This window comes from Vulpes vulpes, chromosome 7, assembly GCF_048418805.1.
Source record: "Vulpes vulpes isolate BD-2025 chromosome 7, VulVul3, whole genome shotgun sequence".
In the NCBI taxonomy this organism is placed as follows: domain Eukaryota; kingdom Metazoa; phylum Chordata; class Mammalia; order Carnivora; family Canidae; genus Vulpes; species Vulpes vulpes.
The window spans coordinates 6405669-6428839 of record NC_132786.1 but is presented as its reverse complement, the minus strand read 5'-3'; the positions used below and the strand labels follow the sequence as shown (position 1 = coordinate 6428839).

At 43.9% G+C, this 23171-nt stretch overlaps 2 protein-coding genes across 2 annotated transcripts; both read left to right on the top strand.

Moving 5' to 3' along the window:
• Positions 1-15802: 15802 nt before the first annotated feature.
• On the top strand, positions 15803-16708 carry LOC112934839 (taste receptor type 2 member 143). Its single transcript, XM_026018362.1, has one exon. The coding sequence runs from the start codon at positions 15803-15805 to the stop codon at positions 16706-16708; it is 906 nt and encodes a 301-aa protein (XP_025874147.1).
• Positions 16709-20095: 3387 nt separating this feature from the next.
• Positions 20096-22548, top strand: TAS2R60 (taste 2 receptor member 60). The gene is given in 9 exon segments (XM_072764945.1): positions 20096-20111; positions 21556-21620; positions 21622-21828; positions 21830-21910; positions 22159-22303; positions 22306-22379; positions 22381-22417; positions 22420-22483; positions 22485-22548. Coding segments are annotated over 9 exon segments (753 nt in total).
• Positions 22549-23171: the final 623 nt, after the last annotated feature.

Genomic DNA, 23171 nt, shown 5'->3' with positions numbered 1-23171 from the left:
ATGCACCTCATGCAAGTGGTGGGGATGGAGAGGCTGTCTGCGGGCGGTGGTGAGGGGCCGTGGCTATAGGGGCGTGGGGATGCACACCACTTTCCCTGTTTGGTAATCCTAGGAACTGTGCCCGGTTGTAATTGGTCAGTGAGGGTGGCTATTTCCAGGTGGGTCACTTAATGAGCCTATTTGCTCTCAGCTGGGGGGCCCTGGGGGCCCTTTGGCCTTGATCAAGTTTCCAGGGCTCACATCTGTGGCCTAAAAGTGGCCTCTGCGGGGAAGACATAGTAAGAGCTTGAGCTTGGACAGGGAGTGGAGAGGATATAGGGGTGACATTTTACTCCTGGAATAACAGGGTGTGTCGCCCTTCAGACTGGGAGGTGAGGGAAGCTCACCATTGACTCCTATGGGTAAGAGCTTTTTTTTTTTTTTTTTTTTTTTTAATTTTAGAAAACCGTATCTCTGTGGAAGTAGGTGTGCTGGGAGGAATTTCTGCCTTCTGGAAAACGCGTTAGAGATGATGATGAATGAGTACGATATTGCGGTCTAGGATAAATACATATTTGGTCTTAGTCCCTTCTCTGGCACAGAACTCCTAAAAACATTGCAATTTCCTGTGCTGGGAGTGGTGCAGGTGTCTTTTGTCATGTTAATGAGTGACTTTTGGAAAGCTCTCGGTTTCCCAAAGGAAGGGCTTGTTGCCAGGGGAACCAATGGGAGGATCAGAGGGTTTGAACTTTCACCCTCACCTCAAGGAAGGAAAGTGAGGCTGGAGGCTGAATCAGTCACCAATGGCCCATGAGCTAATCCATCATGACTATAGAGTGAAGCCCCCATAAAAACCTAAAATGAAGGCCTTTGAGGGCTTCCAGGTTAGTGAGTGCGTGGAGATGCCGGAAGAATGTGGACCGTCCAGAGTCCGAGTCAGCGTGGAAGCTCTGGGCCCCTTCACACGCACCTTGCCTTAGGCATCCCTTCCACCTGGCTGTCCCTGAGTTCTGTCCTTTTATAATAAACTGACGCTCTAGGAGGTACACTGTGAGGTGCCCCCTGAGGAGGAGCTTCTCCTTTACAGCCAGACTGTTAGGGGCACAGGTGACAGCCAAGACTTGCTTTGGCATCTGATGCGAAAGGCAGTCTGGGTCAATTACCTGTGGGATCTGACACTGTTTCTGGGTAGACAGTGTCAGAATTGAATGGAACGATACCCAACTGGTGTTGCACGCTTGCTCGGCGGTGTGGGGGGAAAGAGCCCGTGCATCAGAGTCGGGTGCGGAACCGTAGTTTGAATCGGAATAGTTAACGATTTATTGTGGGGGAGTGGGGTGTGTGCCCTGGAAGAGGGGGGGGGGGTTGTCGGTGGCAGGTGAGAGGCAGGGAGCCAGGGAGGCCAGGCAGAGGCGAGTTTGAGAGGACAAGGGAAGTTGAGATGCAGTGGGTGCCTTCCAGAGTAGAACATTGATGACAAATAGCCCAGATACTCAAAGGGGACATTTGTGAAGATTAGGGATGAAGTGTGACATGGGATGTAGCCTTCTGCTCTATTCCCCATAGAAACCAAGTCATTGTATGGGGTTTGGGGAGTCTGATTCTTCGTTTTCTTGGAAGTGTAGGTTGCCAAGGACAGTTCCCCAGGATCAGGTCAATCCTTTTGCTTGCTCTGCTGCTTAGTAAGAGAATGAAATGGTTGAAAATTTCAACGATGCTGGTATTTTTCTTTTTCTCTATTTAACGTGTTCTATTCCTGCTCTCTGCTCTCCTTAGCCCCCTGTTTTGCTCTGTGCGCCTGCTCTGTGACGTAGGTTTTGCTTTATGTCTCCCCACAGTCTAGCTGGATTGAAAATAAAGGTCACTGTCTATTGCTCCTTTGCTCTCTCTATCTCCCTGCGAGCCCGGATCTTCAAAGTCCTCCCTGTGGGTCTGGCCTCCTGCCAGGAGGCCCTGCTTGTCCGGAAGAGGTGCCCAGGGTACTCAGTTCTTCACTTGTCTTTTGTTTCCTGGTGAGGATTTGTTGTGGTTGCCTCTTCCTTTATCACTTTTCCAGCTTGAAATAACATCTCTTGCGGTCATTTTGCAATTCTCAGAACCAGAGCGAAAACCGATAGATTAATGGAAAAATGGCATTAATCGTGTCATTGCTGGGATTATTGTCACGTTTATCAGTAAGTCTCAAGGAAGCATCCAATTGTGACTGGAACGGCAGTGAGCAAGCATAATTATTGTCCAGAAACTCTTGGTCCTTAGGGAGTTGGGAGTTTGACACCAAGAACCATTTTTTTTTCACATATCATGAATGTGAAAAATGTCCTGACTTAATTGGGTAATCCTAACTTCCTGCTGCCTTCGATCCTCCATCCTCTACCAGCTAGTAGACCCTCCACAAGTCTTTTAAGCTCCCTCGGCTTCGAGGAGGGGTAATGCGATCTTCCCTGAATGGGCAGGACCACCTGATCTCCTAAAGGCCCCTCCTGTATCCAGATCTTCAGTCCTGGAGCAGCCCGGGTGGCTCAGCGGTTTAGCATCGCCTTTGGCCCAGGGCGTGATCCTGGAGACCCGGGATCGAGTCCCATGTCAGGCTCCCTGCATGGGGCCTGCTTCTCCCTCTGCCTGTGTCTCTGCCTCTCTCTCTCTCTCTCTGTTTCTCTCATGAATAAATAAAATCTATTTTAAAAAAAAAAACATCTTCAGTTCTGTGGATACTTTTAATTAGGTCCCAGAAACAAGGTCAGAATCAATCCAGCGTAATTTCAGAATTCCCACTCTTCATGGAAGAGTTTGGAGATAAGGGGATACTACAGAAATGATATATAAGTCAGAATGCAGGTCTTTAACGTAGGAAGGTTGTAGTGACGGCTCCTTCTGCATGCCTGTCCAGGTCTTGAGCAAGCTATCACGGCACCCTGGTCTTGTCATCAAGGAAGCTTCTGCGGCCATCCTGGCCCCGAGCTACCTATCAAGAGCACGTCTCCCGAGGGGAAAGACATTCTGTGAGATAATGTAAAGGCTTGACTTTTTAAGGGTGAGGGAAAGAGCACGATCCCCAGAGGTGGGACCACTTCTCCAAGTCTGGGGGCCACAGGGCACAGGTGGTGGTGATGTGAGGCCACGGGCGGGCAGAGCAGTGCCCGGAATGACAGCAGCAGCAGGGAGCCTGACAGCTGCGAGAGCTGAACCCTGCACAGCTGTGTGGGGGCGAAGAGGCCCATGGGGGCGGGGGGCGGAGATGCACAGCCCAGACTGGCAGGGCACACAGAGCCTAGTGCCATGGCGATGCGTCATTTGCCCCCCAGGCACTTGTGACCCAGGGAAATAGCTGTTAGTACGACAGACAGATGTGATTTTTTTCTGTTAACATTTTCCAAACTGGGCTATGTGAATGTCCTATTCCATTGCCGTAGGTGCCTTATCAAAGGGTGAGTTCCAAATTTTTTGTTGTACCTATTGACAGTAGGCCCAGTGAACCTTGGAGGGGGGCAGTTTTTGCTGACCGTAACTCCCCCAACCCCGAGATTCCTCTGATCGAGTCACATGGGATCATGGGACAGGTGCCTGCTGCTTCTGAGTGCATCAAGCCCTCTACCCTACCCTACCCTACCCAGGAGCTCTTCCCAACCCTCCTCTGATGCTTCCGTCCCTTCTTATGTGTCTGGGGTGTCCTAATGCTTAATCCAGTCTTGATCTGGAGCAGAAGGAAGGAGCCCAGTTTGGCTCAGTCCTACCTCAATAGCTGCATAAAACTGGCCTTTCTATACTGGGTGAAGGTTTCGGACCTCCTTTATGGCTAATGTTGATACGGCAGTGCTGTCCCCTGGACAGCAAACCTTTGATTGGAAGGTTGGACCTGAGTCAAAGCTCCGTATTCCTACCTCTTGTGCAGAATGATGCAGGGACCCAGGTGTGGCCGAGCGGTGCTGAGGGGCTCAGGGCGCTGCAGGACGGGCTCACAGAGCCCTGTGAAGTCCCTCCAGCAGGGAGGCTGCTCCTGCATAAGGCTGGCCTGAAGCTCAGGCCAGGGACACAGGAGTGACAACTGTGAGACCTTGGCCATAGCTTTTTGCCCCCCCTGGCAATTCTTTTCAAAATCGTATCTGAGCAATTTTTAATTGTGTAACAGATCTCTTCATTCATTCTCTGTGGACACATTCAAGCATCGTGAATAAAACAGAAACTCCCTCCTTGACTTTCTTTCCTGATTCTATACCCTTGTTATCGGCTCATTTTGTAAACTTTCAGACACTTCCTCCATGCATTTGTCTCTCTTTATGTGTATATCATCATACACAGTTCTGTGATTTTTGTGTCTATATCTTTATATAAATTGGTGCTAGCTGTTTATACTGTGTGCATTTCCCTGAAATAGCTTTCTTCACTCAACTCTCTGTCTTAGAGATTTTTCCTCATCAGTTTATATTGAGTTATTTTTTATTTTTTTTAATTTTTAAAAAAGATTTTATTCACTCATGAGACACACATACACACACACACACACAGAGGCAGAGACACAGGCAGAGGGAGAAGCAGGCTCCATGCAGGGAGCCCAATGTGGGACTCCATCCCGGGTCTCTAGGATCACACCCTGCGCTGAAGGCGGTGCTAAACCACTGAGCCACCCGGGCTGCCCCAGTTTATATAGATTTAGCTAATACTTTTAAACTACTGCAGAGTATTCCACAGTACAACGTATCACTTTATTTAATTAAATGTATTTTGTCTGGATCAATGCTCCCTTTTTATGAAATATTGGGAAATACCTTCTGTATTATCCTGAAATGAAATTTATAAATATGACTTACTTAAAATTTGACTTAAAATCTATACAGTGTTCTAACTGTACCATAATGATATAAAGAATAGCAGTTTATAATAAACTAATATGTTATTTTGAGGTATACATGGCTCATGCACACTGCCACAGAGGACATTGTAAAGTCGATAGGTGCTTGCACCAAGTGTTGGACTGAAATGAGGGCTACAGCCCCAACTGAAGACAGATTTAGGTGTGTTTGTTGCTGATTTAAATACTTGGGGTGATATTGCTATTGATTTCAGGATTTTTCTGAGATGAACAACTTGTGGTCAATATTCAAACTGAACAAAGTTCCAATGTGTCAGTTTCTCTGATGGTCCTGTTCTTAGAAAACTCCTCGTACATTAAAATTGTGCAAAAACTACTTTGTGTTTATATACAACTGAGTTAAATTCTTGGCTCAGTTTTTTTTCCCCCCACAGGAGTTTCTGGCAGGTTACCCAAACTTCTTGCTGGCTGGGAAAATTCTCCAGCGTGTGCGATACATTGTGGCCTCCAATCACTAAATGCTAGTAGTACCCCAAAGATGGTGCTAAACACCCCTATAAATTTCCTAAGTACCTTTTGGAGAGTGTTACACTGTCCTCATTAAGAACTACTGATCTGATGAAGACATTTATGCTTTTTTCCCCTCCAGATTTTTGCTGCTATAAACAAAACAGTGAAGAATATCCTTATTTATGCCTTTTTATGTGGATGGCAGAACAATTCTTCAGGAAAAGATCAATCCCAAGTCATTTCGACCAAGGTGCCCTCACACGTAAGCAGGGGCACGAAGCAGGACCTCTCTACAGGATGCCCATTTCTGTTCCACTTCTTTTCTCTTTTCCAGGTGGTCCCCAGACCTGGGTTAGAGTTGGTTCCAGTTCATGGAAAACCCAGAGCCATGGCCTCCTTTCCACCTCTGGGAATACAGCGCTCCTCTGGTGTAGGTTGTTCTTACCTGTCCATCTAAGGTAGGTGGCACATGCATGATTTCAGAGCCCCGCTGCCTTTTCCAAAGAGGCTGTCTTCTGAGTTGCAACTCCTCAGCCATAATGTGACCCACAGTTTCTGCTGTGACAGGTGATCTCTGGTGGGACAACCTGCTCCCACTACTTGCCGAAAGTACAGAATAGGAGTGAAATACCCGGAACCATTATTAGGTTGATTTTTTTTAATGAAGTATCTTAATTGTGCATATTGAAAATTATGAGTAGCTTGAAGGTGTTTCTTGGAGAGCTGGTGAACTTGGACTTGTTCCCAGAGACACTGATGAAGAAAGAGGTAGAAGTTCCCAGACAGTGACTGAGAATGGGAGACAAGGGTCAGAGATGTGGATTTTCGGGCTGGCGGGGAACTTGGAGGACATTTAGTCCAATTTTTGATGCCCTTTCCATGAGTGAGACCCCTTTCAAAAGCCTCAGATGCAGCAAGTACTGTTGCATGTTCTAAGAGAAAGAAGGAAGATTCCAGAATGTTACAAAGAAGCCATGAAAGGAGTCGAGATTTATTCATAAGTAAGAACCAGAAAAGGTAATTTTTTTTTTTTTTGTAAATGAGGAAAGACTTTGGAGCAGGAATGTCGTGGGAATAACTTTCCCTTCAAAGGAAAGGAAACCAGTAGACCGATGACAAGGAGTTTGAATTATGTGGTTTTTTTTTTTTTTTTTTTTTTTTTTTGCATTGTCTTGATTATCTTTCCTGGGTTGCGTCTCCTTTACTCAATTGCTAATATCTAGGGCTCAGCAATGAACAGAAATGTTTTTATATATATTGCCTCATCTAATGTTCACAGGGTTGCAAGTATATATGACTATAGGCGAACATACCCAGGTGGAAGAAGAGGAGGAGACAACTGTAGGTTACAGGTTGAGAAAGTGACAGGAATAAAACCCATGCCCAGGGCTTGCAAATCTTCATCATATGCCCTTTACGACAAACCAGCTCTAAATGAATTTGAACTCGTAGAATGTTATGATGAACATTGTGTTTTTATAGCTTTCTTTGGAATGTTATGGTATTTTCTCAGATTCTCTAATGTTTGCCTACCTGGCTGTATTTACTCATTGTACCCTGGTGGTAAATAAGAAATATTATGGGGAAGAGGAGAAACAGGAAGATGAGAAGATGCTTGTTCATTACTCTGAGCAGCAATGTTGGCTCAGAAATTTGAGACTCAGTCACTGAAAAAAAAAAAAAATCAAAGAAAAAACCCACAACAACAGGGAGATAAAGCTGGTTCCTTTTGGACCCACCAGGCGATGGGACACAATGTGAATGATGTGGCCTCCTGGTCTCCCATTCAGGGCAAAGGCAGAGTGGCAACAGCTTCACTGTATTTTCCTGAAGGAAAAACACAGAGGTATAGACAGTGTATCTAATAATAAAGAGCAAAATCTGGAGCACATATGGCATCCTTGAATAAGATTAAATGAGAAAATGATGTATGCAAATGTGTTCAGCATAATGCCAGCCACAATTAGGTTTTCAATGAATGTTGGTTCAATTTGAGATTGTATTTGTTTCCTAGAGCTCTCTATTTAATACCTTGTGATTTAAAAAACAAAACAAAACAAAACTCTCCTCTGACTTTTTTCTTTTTCTCCTCTGACTTCTATTGCCATGATCTAATGAGGAAAAATCAACCAGGTTACCTACCTACTTACCTGGGAGCCTCTCCCCAGTCCCTACTAGGTCTGCTGTCCCTCACCCAGTGTTCCTGTAGCCATCCTGCAATCTCTCCCTAGGGTTACCCAGTCAGAAACTGGACCATTGCAGCCGACTGAAATCCTTCTCTTTCCTTGGCTTCTGCACATGCAGACAAAATGATGGGAGCTCTCTGAAGGGATTGTCAGAGTCCCTGGATGGTTGGGAATGTGTTTTTAGACTCCTTTGTTGAGTTTAAGAGGAAACGCATGAGCTCCCGCATCATGGTGGGAACACAGTGGATGCTATGTTCTTCTTTTGCCTCTTTATTTTATCCCCCAATTCCCAGGACTGTCACACCACTAATTGTGGTATAAGGTCAGCTCATTTGGCCTCATTGTAGGAAAAGTTTCAACATAGGCCACCACCAACACTCTCCTCACCCCCAATGCCTCCCTCACCCCCTACGCCTCCAGGAAGGTGTGTGATGAATGGTGGGTGTGGGCTGTTTGAGGATCCCACGAAGGGCCAGATGGAAGGGGTGTGAAGAGAAAAAAAGGAGTATAATCAACATTTGAACAATGGAAAATCTTAGATTATGATTTTTTTTTTTAGCAGAATGATTAAGCCATTTTAGAAACATGACTCATATGTTGACTTCTGCCCTTTCTTCCTCCAAATGATTATGAAAAACACATACTTGGAGGATTTTAATAAGATTATGAGTAATATTAGATCATTGTAATTCCTGTTTATGGAGGACAGCAGTCCAATACTTAATTGCAAGAGGAAAATGAATCTGTGCTTCTAGGAAGCACTGCTATTTTACAAAAAACAAGGAGGAATAATTTGGCTATGTTTGCTTCTAGCCCTTTCCTTGCTGTTTTTTCTCATTTTTTTCCCTTAAGATTTTATCAAAGTAACATATACATCTAGTTTAAACATCTAGTTTATCAAAGTAATATATACATCTAGGTAGATATTTCCACCAATTTGTTTTGAAAAAACAGTGGTTCTTGCTCCCATTCTCTTCCAAAGCCTTCTTTCCCAAAGCAACTGCTTTCACTGCTGTGAGCTGTGCGTGTGTGTGTATGTCTTTTGTCTCTAAATTATATGTTTGTACTGCCACCTTTGACTTCTCGGTCTCTGGCGTACTTTCCACTATGGAATATGAAAACTTAGTTCTTCCTCAGCCCATTTCCATGGCAGACCCTTTTCAATGTCATTTCATTGTAATGTTGGCTAAACCAATAGTCAGCATTTGAAATGTTAGGACTCACATAATAAGAAATATATATTTGGTCCCTGCTTCTGGTTCCTGATGCAGACCTAGTAGAACCCTTGTAATTTCCTGAGTGATGGGAGTGCTAGGAGCATCTTTCTTTCTTTTTTCTTTTTTTTAAAAAATATTTTATTTATTCATGAGAGACACACACACAGAGAGAAAGAGGCAGAGACACCGGCAGAGGGAGAAAGCAGGCTTCATGCAGCGAGCCTGACACAGGACTCGATCCCGGGTCTCCAGGATCACACCCTAGGCCAAAGGCGACGCTAAACTGCTGAGCCACCCAGGCTGCCCTAGGAGCATCTTTTGTTCCAATATATATAGTCTTTGATACCAGTTTCCTGAGCCAGAGCTTCTAAGACCCTTCAAATCTCTGGAGTGATAGGAATATCTTTTTGATGCTAATAACCTGACTGGTGTTGGGTGGCCTCTAGCATCAGAATGGGGTTGGTGCTAGAAAGACCCAGCCACAGCTAGAAGATGGGAACTTTGAGCCGCACCTCTAGCCTCTGGACATTGAGTCAATCACTGGCGGATAATGACTTAATCAATTATACCTACATAATGAAACCACCATAAAAACCCTAAATGAGGAAGTTCAGAGAGCTTCCTGGTTGGTTGGTGAATACATTCAAATGCCAGGAGGGTGGGGAACCCCAATTCCATGGAGACAGAAGTTCTGGCATTTGGAACTCTTCTGAGTCTCACCCTATATACCTCTTCATCTGGCTTTTCATCTAAGTTGTTTGTAATAAACCAGTAAATGTGAGCAAAGTGTCTCCCTGAGTTTTGTGAGATGCTACGGCAAATTACTGAACCTGAGGAGGAAGTGTGGGAACCTCCAATTTATAGATGGTTGGTTGGAAGTACAAGTGACAACCTGAGGCCTGAGACTGGCATCTGAAGTGGGATGCAGCCTTGTGGAACCGAGCCCTTAACCTACAGGTCTGTACTCACTTCGAGTAATTAGTTTCGGGATTGAACTGAATTGTAGGGCACCTTGTTGATGTCTGGAGAGTTGGAGAATTGGTTGGTGTGAGAAACCCCGCTCCCCCAATTTGATGTCTGGTGGTGTGAGTAGAGAAACACGTTTTCTTTTAATGACAATGTAAGTGCTATTAAAGAAAAAAAATGTTATTCATGATGGAACTATGTATTATAGAATTTTTCTTTCCTGTACACACTTTTGTTTTCTGTGAAAAATCGCCTTGTTTTTATTTGCTTTCAAACTCTGCATCAGTGAAATCCTCAATAACTTCAGAAACATTTAGTAGTCTAAGATTTTATTTACCTGAGAAAGTCTCTCCTCAGGCCTCTTGTTTTGTTCCGGTCTGGAATTGTCCCCATTGGCCCTGAGATCTGCCTTTACAATCGTCCTGGTCATTCTCTTTGCCTCTCTCTCATCCTGGACCTCGTATTGTCTGCACTTCATGTCTTCCTTTATCACCTATGCCCTAGCTTTGGTGGAGTGGTTCCCAGAGAAAGAATACACAGAAAGTAAACTGTTTTTGAGATTTGGGTTGTCTGAAAAGTCTTTATTTTGCCCATGTACTTGAGCATCCAGATAAGAAATTCTAGGTCAGAGATGATTGTTGCAGTATCTTCCAAAATTACCTTTGAAAAGTCTAAAAAATACTCAAATTCCTAATATTTTGAATGTAGTATATCCTCTTCACGTCTTGCCCTCTTGAGAAGCTCATAGGGTTTACACCTTATGTTCAATATTCTGAAACTTTATTATGGCCCAGATACTTGGAGCTCCCCACCCCCTGCCTTTTTTTAAGGTTTTACTTATTTATTTGAGAGATAGAGAGAGCACAGGAGCAAGGGAGAGAGACAGAGGGAAAGGGAGAAGTAGGCTCCCTGCTGAACAAGGAGCTTGATGCAGGGCTCCATCCCAAGATCCTAGGATCATGACCTGAGCCGAAGGCAGACACTTAACAGATTGAGCCACCCAGGTGCCCTTTAAAAAAAAAAAAAAAGTTTTTATTTATTTATTCATGAGAGACACAGAGAGAGAGGCAGAGACACAGGCAGAGGGAGAAGTAGGCTCCCTATGGGGAGCCCAATGCAGGACTGGATCCCAGGACACTGGGATCATGACCTGAGCCAAAGGCAGAAGCTCAACACTGAGCCACCCAGGTGCCCCTGGAGGACCGTTTTAATAGGAAAACTTCCGTCCTTTAGTTCTGGGAATTTTTCTTCAGTTATTTTGTTAGTTGGATTTCCCCCCCTCCATTTATTATTTCTCTCCTTTTAGAATCTCTGTTAGTTGGATATTCGATATCCTGGATTGGCATTCTGTTGTTTTCTACCTACAGTTTTGTATTCTTTCTGGTCCTGCTTTCTGAGAATTTCATATATTAGTCTTTTTTCCCTTATATTGAATATTTAATTTCAGAGAATCATGTTTTTGAGTGAAATTAAAAAAATTTTTTTTGAATGTCTTCTCTTAACAACATCTTATTTGTTATCCAACTGTACTGTTATCCAACAGTATCTTGTTGGAGACTCTGATCTCTGAGGATATTGATTTTGGGGGGGACATTTTTTTTTCTTCTCCTCGTATTGATGAATTTCCTACAAGTAGCTCTTTTGTTGCTTTGTTTTCATTTTATCCTCCATTTTTTCTCACATACTCCAGACTCCTTGTTTTCTGCTGGTGTTGAGTAGGGAATGGAGGGCTAACTGGAAACTGTGAACTTGTCAATGGGACTTGTTGACCTCAGGCTTCACTGTAGAGTGTTAGCAGGGCTAATTATTTGAGGAATCTCTGATAGTGTCTTTAGATCTTCCTGTTGGAATGCTTGGATTCATGCCTGGAAGCTGAAGGCCTGAGTGCCAGTGTTCTGGAACCCTAGTGAGGGGAAGTTGTTTGTTTACCTAATTTGTCTGTTTTCAATGTATCCTTACCTCAGATGTGTTCAGTGTTCACCCAGCTCAGAGATCCTGTTTTATCGTCTCCAGAGAATATCCTCTAGTCTTTCCCTAGGGCTAAGGAGGAGTGGTTGCCTAGTTATGCAAAAGGGAGGATGTGATCTGGGCATCTGAATCTTAAACTGACTTACAACCAATTTTTAACGTTTTTTTCTCTGTAGGTACCTGGTATTGAAAATCCTAAGTAAAAGTCAGTTAATTCTTGACATTTCCTTCTGCTTGCATAGGATTTCGTTTTCTCAGATCTGCTGTTTTTGGCTACTTGTCCGTCTACTTTCTAGCTTCCCAAGTGTTTTTTTTTTTTTTCTTCCCTCATTCTCTCTCTCTCTTTTTAAGATTTTATTTACTTATTTGAGAGAAAGACAGAGATAGTGACAGAAAGCACAAGTGGGGAGGAGAGGGAGAAATAGGCTCCTCACTGAGTAGGGAGCCTGATGTGGGGCTCAATCCCAGGATCCTGGGATCATGACCTGAGCCAAAAGCAGTTGCATAGCCGACTGAGCCACCCAGGACCCCTCCTTCCCTCATTCTGTTATTGTAGATTGAAGGCTTGAAAAAGAATTTCTAAAAATCTCTGCATAGTCAATTTAGAAGAGTTTTGGGGAGAAAGTGAAGGAAGATGCAGGGATTCAATCTCTTTCCCTCTTTATGACTTTCAGTCTAGGACATCAGCTCCAAATTTTTTTTGTGGTGGAGTCCTGTCTTTAACTGAGGTCTTGCACAGAATGTGTACACACACACACACACACACACACACACACACACACACCCTATACATACATACACTAGATATAAGCAAAGCTACTCTGTTTTGTTTTGTAAGATTTATGTATTTATTTGAGAGTGAGAGCAAACACATACACGAGCTGGGGGAGGGACAAGCAGACTCCATCCACCAACCTGAGATCATGACCCAAGCTGAAATCAAGAGTTAGAGGCTTAACTGACTAAGCCACACACATGCCTCAAAGCTACTCTGTTTGAAGAGAAGGTGAGAACCTGTGGTTGCACTTCCTCAGTTCTTATCTTGTCCCTTCTCTACCCTGAGAACTCCCTTCAAGGCATGGTTTGTAAACTGCTGATTTAGGAGTTGAATATGATTTATCCTTCTGCCAGGTGCTAGACATTTGGGTGAAACATGGCATTATGGAAGGAGCATTAACTTATTCCATTAGAGATTAATTTTATCACTCTCCGTTGCTCAAATGGTGCGAGTCAGAAAGTTAAAAATTTTTTTTTCTCAAATTTTTTGAATTAGAATAAAATTGGACTCTGGACTTCCTTGCAGCCAAACTTTAGGTTGCAAAAAATAGCTTTAAAATTATATACATGTATATATATTATATATATTTATTTTAGTTGAAAGGAAAGTGCATAAATTTTCCTGAATATTAAGCAATATTTAACAATGTTTATACATTTGATAATTGAGGATGTTGTATATTCTGATTTATTTTCGGAAAGTTACAATTCTATTTTATGCTGGATTGCTATTAGATTCAATGTTCAAAATTATTTACCTGAATATACATGTGAGATGAGGTCTACAGGGCCAGAAGAATATTTTGAGCTTATTCTGCAGGGAAATCATTATTAAATTAATGCATAATTTAGCTTCGTGTTTATGCATAGTGTAGCCTTTAAAAACATTGTTATTTCCTTCCTCCTCCACCTTTCCCTGGCACAGACCATCAATTACCTGATGAAATCATGGAAGAATGTGGAAGTATTTACACACTACAGGTCACTCAAAGGTCCAGTGGGGAATGGACACCAGGATTTACAAATGCTGTTAAATGAAATATGTATTTTCACATGTCACTAAGGTGACCCAGTGCATTTTTTAATGTAATAAGAAAATAAGACAAAAGATACCTCCCTAATTTATAAACAGAAGCCAAAAAAAATCCTTTACCAATGTCGAGAGTCAAAATGAAGGAAGTGCAGGTAGGTCTCTTGAGAATCATGACCTTCTGCTGTTATGTGTTAACACCAGCAAAGTTTCACAGGGGACTCAGATATCATGCTAAAATTTTTTTTTGACAATTGTACTACAAAAGGATTCATGAGTTTTATCTTCAGGCATGAGATACCTTTAGAAAACAGGAACATGCCCCAAACTGTGGTGAGAAACACCGAGTATTTTGATTGGTGTTGCATATCAGAGGGACTCTCAAGAGCAATTAAAAGAGTTGTCCTGCTTGTGGCTTCTTTTGGAGGCAGACTATGCATGGGATATGACCTCTCTATGACACATCTAGTGGAGCACTGTGAGATGGATGACCAGGTGCCTGACAAAGGGTACTCTTTCAAGCTGCTTACAGAGGAATATGGAAAGGAGAAAAAACATCACTTGTAGAGCTGTCAACTGTAGAAACAGAAGAGTCCTGGAAAAACCATTTCTGGAAAAGTATATATTTTGATGACCGTGCAAGTCACTAAATTGCCTGTGAGCACACAGGGGATACTTGGTTACATGTGATCGCAACAGGGTGTGTGTGCCATGGCCTCGACTTGCTTCTTGATGACATCATGAAGCTGGCCTTTCCCCAAAGGATTCCAAGAGCCAAAATATTGTGAAACTCGCAGGAGCCACTCATTGCTGTTGTCTTCAAGAAGAAGTCAGGGGAAACACAAAAAACTAAATCAAGTCACTGCAGGTGAGTTACAAAACCATTGAGGAGAGTGGATTGTCTGATCTTTGGCAATCTTTTGAGAAAAGTGAAGCAGCTCTTCAAGCAAGTGCACTTTTTCTTGAGGTCTCTATAAATGTTTATTCTTGTTTTTATTCTCTTTCATCTTTCACAGTAGACCTCTCACTGTGGAGTCTTGAGTGAGACCATATCAAGTAGGAGAGAAGGCCTTTATTTGTGAGTGGCCTTGGAGAGGACCATGACTCCAGGATCTTTGATATTGGAAGAGCAGACTCCCTTCTCTGCTTCTCCTGCACCTCTACTTCCTTCTACCCTCCTATTTCTTTCCTCTTTCCCCTTTGCTTTTTTTCTTTTTCATGTTCATAAGCATTCTTGCCCCTTTAAAGCTCACCTGAGTTGGATTCTTCTTCATTGCCCCCTGATCTGGACCAGTGTCCCTGTGTGGTTGGCGGCAGAGGCAACATGTAACATGTGTAATCACCTTATGAATGGCAAAGTGTTCCAACAGGTTGGTTGTTACTCTCTTACTGTCCCCCCACCCTCACCCTCACTGCCCCCCACCCTGTGGGCTTGTTCTGAACTCCTCTTGTCGTCCCAACTCTTGCTTCCTTGGCTCCTGTGGTGTGTCCATTCTGGATCTGGCCTCCTCAGTTTCCCTTCTCTGTCTTTCCCTTCTTCTCATGACTTACTTATCTCTCATTTCCTCAGAGCCTTCTTAGGAAATGAGTAATTTTGGTTTGCTAAGCGCATTGAAGCTAAGGCATTAATGGCTGACAGATTTGATGTTGACACATCAAGAAATTACACATTTTAACTGGAGACTCCTCAAACTTCAATATGGAGGCTGCCAGTGAAATTTCAGGCAGCATGGGCAGTCAGTGGAGGAGAAATGAGCCTTTTCCTGGTGCCTGTGCATATGGATGACTTCTTATTCCACTCATACAAGAGATAGGCCTTAATATGATGTTAGCAGACCACTGAATAAACTGGGGGATGCCTGGGTGGAGCCTGCTTCTCCCTCTGCCTCTCTCTGTGTATCTCTCATGAATAAATAAATAAATAAGATCTTTAAAAACAAATATTAAATTGGGACATGAAGGGTCAGAAAAGGTTTGTGGTTAGGGGAGCCAAACAAGGATAAGGACATCTTTCAAGGAAAAGTTAGGAAAAAAATAATAAAGTATAAAACATGAGCATTTTCAATCACCCCTGGAGCCTCTCTTCTGTTAATATTTCCCTGCTTCTGGCTCTGGTAAGGAACAGGCAAATACAGGTTAGGCAAATACAGACATCAAGTCATTGAGCTGGGAGTGATTTGCATGCCAAGAGAGATCACAGGGATCCTCTTCTCAAATCCTGGGGGACTGGAGGTGTTTGCTGGCTTTTGTGTGAATCCAAGGGGAGAGATTTTAGGTCTCTGGTCTCAGCAGAGTGGCTTGGCCAGAGAGTCCAGTTTGCCTTGCGGATGTGTCCCCATGTGAGCAGAGCCTCCTGGAGAGGATGTCCTCCTCACCTACATTGATCTTCATGGTCATCTTCTTCCTGGAGTCGTTGGCTGCAATGCTGCAGAATGGCTTCATGGTTACTGTGTTGGGCAGGGAGTGGGTGCGACGCCGGACGCTGCCTGCAGGTGACATGATTGTGGCCTCCCTGGCTGCCTCCCGGTTCTGCCTGCATGGGGTGGCCATCCTGAACAACCTCTTGATCTTCTTTGGTTTTTACTTTGTAAGGGACTATTACAACACCCTCTGGCACTTCGTCAACACTCTCACTCTCTGGCTCACTGCCTGGCTTGCTGTCTTCTACTGTGTGAAGGTCGCCGTCTTCTCTCACCCTGTCTTCTTCTGGCTGAAGTGGAGGATTTCGCGGTTAGTGCCCAGGCTGCTGCTGGGCTCCCTGGTCTTAGTTGGCCTGACAGTCATCTCATCAGCCATTGTGACTGGAATTCTGAAACAGATGATTGCCTCCAAGAGTTCCCAAGGAAACAGCACCTGGGCTGAGAGAGTACAGGCCTTCTATAGGTCTTTTCATCTATTTGATGTAATGCTTATGTGGTCAGTTCCATTCCTCCTGTTCTTGGTGTCCATGCTCTTGCTCGTGTTCTCACTGTGCCGGCATTTGGGGTTGATGAGGAACTATAGACAGGACCCATGTGATCCTAGCACCCGGGTTCACACGATGGCCCTGAAGTCACTTGTCTTCTTCCTTGTCTTCTACACATCATATTTCCTGTCTCTGGTTGTTGTTGCTACAGAAATAACAAACTTCCAGAGTCACTGGTACTGGGCCTGGGAAGTGGTAACCTATGCAAGCATCTGTCTGCACTCCAGCATGCTGGTGCTAAGCAGCCCCAAACTGAGAAAGGTCCTGATGACCAGGCTTTGGAAAGCTCTGGACAAAGGCTGATCTGTCTCAAGTTATCAGTATCAATAATCACTTCTCTCTTTACATTTCCCTCTTTCTTTCCTACTCCTTCTATGCCCTATTAATTCTTTTTGCAGCCCTCTCTGTTCCTGACATCCCCTCTACTGTTTCTAGTCCTCAGGGTGGGTTCCAAACAATCCTGGGCCAGGATGATGGCTTCATTGCCTCACAGACCTTTCACACCCTGTATATGAGCAACTATTATAAAGTTCTCCAAGCATCCTTTGGTCCTGACTGCTTTATGGAGACCTGTAATGGTTGTCAGTTGTCTCTGTGGTCAACTTGAAGTATTTTTTTAATGGTGGTACAAATTGTCCCGCATCATCCCACACACAATGCCCTCCTCTTTACTGCTCTGCTGTCAGCTTAGGCTCTCCACTCCAACCCAGTAAGGGTTCTTTCCATCTCCCCACATGCTCACATCTTCTTCACTGTAGCCTATGGTCATTTGGCCCATCTGGAACTTCCTTCTTTCCTTTGTCTGCCATTCTTGTCCATTCCCTTTTTTTGTATCCAGCTTTTGACTGATTCCACCCATGGAGTCTTCTCAGTTTGATCCCATGGGAAGCTGAGGGTGTATATATGAGTTTCCTGCCAGTCTAGGCCCTGCCTAGGATTTTGTATGTTTGCTATATGTTGACTTAAAAGGAATTGTCTGATGTGGAAATGCTTTTAGGTTTTGGTCAACAGAAGATAGAGAAGAAAAAACAAAAAAAATTTGATGTTGTTCTTAATTTGGATGATCCTATCATACCTGTATGCTCACCCAGGAGGTGGATCCTGAATGTCAGTGCCTAGGATAGTAGTCTCCAAATTGGGGTGTTTGCATCCCAGAGTTGTATGCACAATGATCCACTGAGTGTGGAAAGAAAAGTGTGGAAACTCCAATTTCCATTTATTTTGATCTCTTCCTTTTAGTTCCTTTTTTGTGTATCTATTTTATGATGTACAGAGTGTATTACATTACATACTTTACAAAGCCTGTGAAGTATACATATATGTAGTTAAATAAATATGCATGTGGTTGGATGCATGCTCATACTTTTTTTTTTTCTGATAGAATTCATTTTAAAAACATATGTAGACCAAAAGACTAGAAAAGAGTTGGGTGGGAGCAGTGAAGGCAAGAACATAAGGGGTATCTCTCTCCATGGACAACTCATCTAGAAGCACCTGGAAGATTGCATTTCCTTGCCTACTCTTTCTTGGTACAATAGAGTTTCAGAATTATACTGAATGTCTTGGGTGGGGAGAGGATGGTGATGTAACTCTTTTTTAAATTTTTTAAAAAGATTTTATTTATTCATGAGAGACACACACACACACACACAGAGAGAGAGGCAGAGTGAGAAGCAAGCTCCATGCAAGGTCCCTGACGTGGGACTTGATCTCGGGTCTCCAGGATTAGGCCCTGGGCCGAAGGTGGCGCTAAAACGTTGAGCCACCCGGGCTGCCCCTGATGTGGCTCATATCCTGCAACATGTTCACAGCCCTTTGAGTTATGCCAGGTCTAATGGACTTATCTTAGGACTTCTTGATTGGTTGATGTTCTTAACCTTTTCCTAGGTTTTAGCCCCAAACACTTGGTGGCTCCATCTCGACCAGAAACATAACCCAGTATCTCATCTTGACTTTCAAGGCTTTCTGTGAACTCTTCCCAGCCTGCCTATTCAGCCAGATATGTCACCATTCCCTCTGCTGTAGCCCAACTTGTCTGATTGTTCCCTAGACATAATGGCAGTTGCAGCTCCTTTACTGACCCATGGCTCCTTCCTTGCCACATACAAGACAGCGTCTTTGTTCATCCCACAATGAGGGCTCTTCTACTGCTACTCCAACTGAGCTCTTCTCAGAATTCTTGGAGGTGTGAATAGGATGCCACATAACCTTTCCAACCGCAGGTAGGAAGTCCTCCCACTTTATCCCTCTCAGAGAGAGTTCTTGAGGTACATGTTTCCCACATAGAGAATCTACTCCAGATTCCTACCTGTACCATCCCCACTGTTACACATATCAAGACCAGCTGTGAAAACTCAAAATTCTCAGATTTGGCTTCCGCCTGAGGAGATAAATCTGAAAAAGAGGAAGTAAAATGGAGCAAACACATAAAAAGCACAAACAAAAGAATCACTATAAAACACATTGCATAATTAAATACAAATGGTTAATTACCTTTTTGGAGTAGCTTAAGCTGCACATAGTTTGTGGCCAGTTGATGTTCTGGTTTATGATTGGTGTGTGAAGACACTTTGAGGGTAGTTGCCTAGTTCCCTGCTATAGCCCTGGTGCTTTTCACAGGGCTCTCATGACATAGGGGATGCCTCATAAATTGCTGTTGAATGAATTGGAGGCTAGCACACATCTTGCCAATGTACAAGCCATCAAAGATGTAGAAGGTGGATGGGAAGGATGAGCTTCCATACTGAGAGGTTTGTGGCTGGCCAAACTCCAGAGCTAGGAGCTCAAAGTTTGCCCCATTGTTCCAAGGTCCAGTAGGAAATGGCCAAATGTCAGCCAGAGGAACAACGCCAAGGAAGAGAGCAGTTGGGAACTCTATATCCTGAAGATTTGCATCCTCACAGAAAGGCAAGATGAAAAAATACCTTAGTTCGCCATCTCTCCTTTCTCCAGGAACACGGTAGTCACCATAGCAAGGGCTCTGTGTTAGAAGAATAATTCCACCTGGATTTTTGTCCCAGGTGGACTGGGAGCTGGAAAGAGATGCTATGTTTTATGGACTCTGTTCTCTCTTCATGGGGTTGTATGCATGAAACTGGTAGGATATGGTGCTGGCCAGAACAGGAATGTACTACAAAATGCTCCCTCATTCTCATGTTAACTTGATCTTGAGCCTTCAATATTGCCATATATGACCCCCCCAACATTTCTGTTTGCCTGTCTGCCTGTAGACACATTAATCTGCTTATCACTCACCTAGGTGAGTAAGTATTCACCTAATTGCTGATTTTTTTGGACTCCTTGAACATCATGACTATGAAAAAACAAAACCTTTGCTTACTCTGCCTTCCTCTGGTTAAAGTGGATGGTCCAAGATTTGGTGTTCTGACCTCTACTGCATCTCTGATGCTCTCCTAAATTCTCCTAGGACTACTTGTCCCTCCACAGGATGGATGGAATGACAGGTAGTTATTATAATAACAGTTGTCATCGTCACCATAATTCTTTCTTATGCTGTACGAATAGTATAGATATATACCCACATGTATTCGTGATCCATATGTCTTATAGGTGAAAGTTTAAGTGACTAGCCTGAAGATCTGTAGATAGTGATTGTGAAAAGTCTCAAAATCTGGCCTCTGACTTCAGCTGGAGATGAAGGAGATCGGAGTAAAGGATGTGTTGCGAACTATGGCGGAGATCTATGGTCCTGGAATCAGTTTGCGTCTTGGTTTTTCCTCCTGTAGCTATGACCTTAGCTAGGACTCTTAATCTATAATTTGAGGCCTCGTTTCTTTATTCTATAAAATTATTTTAACGTTTTCTTTCACCCTAAAGACTGAGATTCTAGTCTCAGATTCTAGTTCAATCTTGAATTAGAACAGTTAGTACTTGGGGTACCTGGCTGGCACAGTTGGAAGAGCATGCAATTCTCGATCTGGGGGTTGTGAGTTTGAGCCCTCTGCTGGGCATAGGCTTAAAACTTAAAAAAAGAAAAAAAGAAGAAAGAAAAAAAGAACAGAAGACACTTTTTGCATCTTACAGATGGAGAAATTGAGGCACAGAGGAGCTAAACAATGTACCCAGTAACTCACAAGGAGTTCTTGTCCCGGGTTCTTTTTTGCCACATCCCATTGATAAATTATTAGCCAGCCTGGGGGCTTCTTGCCCCTGGTAGCGATTCCTCCAGGAAATCCTACTTTTAGGGTCACAAATTATCAAACGTTGTAACAAAAAAGGCACCTGCCGGGCAGCCCGGGTGGCACAGGGGTTTAGAGCTGCCTGCATCCCGGGGTGTGATCCTGGAGATCCAGGATCGAGTCCCGTGTCGGGCTCCCCGCATGGAGACTGCTTCTCCCTCTGCCTGTCTCTCTCTCTCTCTCTCTCTCTCTCTGAATAAATAAAAAATAAATAAAGATTGATTGATTATAAAAAAGTCACCTGCCTGATAATATATAGTTGTTTCCTGTGTTCTTTTTGGTGCTGATTGTCACAGCAAGTTATAGGACTTGAACTAACCTCTTGTAGGAGAGGTTTAGCTCATTTTTCTATCAGGGGAGTATTCCAAAAGCATCTACTTCATAGGGTCATGGTGGGAACAACACAATGGAAAACACTTAGAACAATGTCTGGAATGACAGCCAACCAATGGATGTGAGCTCTGACTGTTGGTGAAGGTTGCGTCACAGAGCTGCCAGCAGGTGTGCAGCCATGTAGCTTAGAGAATTAGACCCTCCAGTGTAGGGGATCGCCACGTGCCAGTGCCTGCCTGATATATTATTTACACCGATGTTGACATGGGCAGAAAGTAGGCAGAGGAAGGGCAGGCAAATTCAGGGGCAGGCAGGGAGCCTTTTGAAACTGAGCTTTACCAATATTTGCATCTGTTCTAAGAAGGAAAAGCTTCTGTACCCTCAGGAGACAGCCCATGTCCTCTACTTTGTCCTCTACACTTGGAGGCAACTGGAGGGGCAAACGTCATGCAGGACCTTCCAGAGCCACCCAACAGGAATAGACCTTGAAGTCTTGAGACCCATCTTCATCCATGGGATTGATGAATGGAGATGACACGATTCCAGAATCTCCAGTGACTGTTTAGAGACCCATCACCCTGGCTATCATTTTGTCTTATTTTTTGTTCCTGGTGGCAGCAGTGACCAATAGCTTCATCACTATAGCCCTGGGCATGGTGTGGCTGCTACGGAGAACACTGTTAGCCTTGTGATAAATTATTAGTCAGCCTGGGGGCCTCTTGCCTCTGTCTGCAGTGGGTGGTGAGACGGAAGAGCATTTATATTTTCCTGTATCCAGGGGCCTTCCCATACAATCCCGTATTGCAGTTCCTGGCCTCCCAGTGGGACTTGTTGAACACTGCCACCTTATGGTTCTTCACCTAGCTGGGTGCCTTCTGTTGCGTGAAAACCCGCAACCGTCATTCATCCTCCCCATCTTTTCTGGCTAAAACAGAAGGTGTCTGGGTTGGTTCCATGGATGCTGCTCAGTTCTGTGGGGCTCCAGCTTGAGCACCTATTTTCATAGGCAATCAGAGCTTACAGCCCTATTTTTAAAAAAGATTTTATTTATTTATTCATGAGAGACAGAGAGAGAGGCAGAGACAAAGGCAGAAGGAGCAAGCTCCCCATGGGGAGCTGGATGTGGGACTCGATCCCAGGATTCCAGGATCATGACTCGAGCCAAAGGCAGATGCTCAATCACCGAGCCACCCAGGATGCCCCATATCCCTACTTTTTAAGGAGAGGGTTGCAATCTTGGAAGCCTATTTCTTCTCTTTAAAACTTGTTACCTGGACAGTCTTTGCTGTTGTCTTTCTTGTTGGTATGGCTTTGCTCATGTCTCTGGAAAGACACACTAAGAAGGCCCTGCTCTCCATTGTGGCCTTTGTGACCCCAGGGCCCGGGCACACACCCAGGTTCTCCTGGCTCTCATCTCCTTTGGTATCCTTCTCACCTCCTATTCTTCTGTCATTGGTGCTTAGCGCTGCAGGTGTTTTTCCATCTTGGAATGTAGGCGCTGGGTGTGGCAGGCAGTGATTTATCTGTGCACAGCGGCCCACCCCATCACTGCTCTTGAGCAACCCCAGGCTGCGAGGTGTGCTGGAGGGGGGCCGCTATGCAGGGTGCTGAGGATCTTGAGTTGCAATTAATGAAAAACTGCAGAGACTCTACCGCAGAGGACATGGTGCAATGGGACATGGCTTCTTTAAATCTCTTCTCCACTTTTAATGCTCTTTTCCTCTCCGCTACATTTAATGATGAGGAGAATAACTTCAATGAAATAGGATTTCAAGGTGAGATAGAAGATCTGGAGATAATGGGCTAGCGTCACTGATTTACACTCAGCAAGCATGTGGCTAATGCAGCTTGTTCCCTGTGGGACTTCATGTGGCCAAAGAATCCGGAAACTTTTATTTTCCCTGTGATCAATCTCTTGGAGTTTAAAATTATCCTTCTGGAAACTGGATGCAAGGATCCTGACACATCATTCAATTTTTATCTGTTGAGTCAGACTGGAGAAGATATTTGGAACCTCAATTCTCCTCTGGTTTCATGCTGTAAACCACTTTTCTTTTTCCTTTCCTTTCTTTCTTTTTTTAATCACTTCACTGTTTTCCAGCCATCTGTTGCAGGGAAGCTTTCTGTCTTGTGTGCAAGAGTTCCTGGTGTCTGAACTCTCTTCACAGAGCATGGTCCATCTGTACATGTGCGTGGCAGTGTGTGTTATCTGGGGTTTGTGTATTTGCAGATGA

Coding starts and splice junctions, on each gene's coding strand:
- LOC112934839 (XM_026018362.1), top strand. CDS start 15,803: ATGTCCTCCTCACCTACATTGATCTTCATGGTCATCTTCTTCCTGGAG.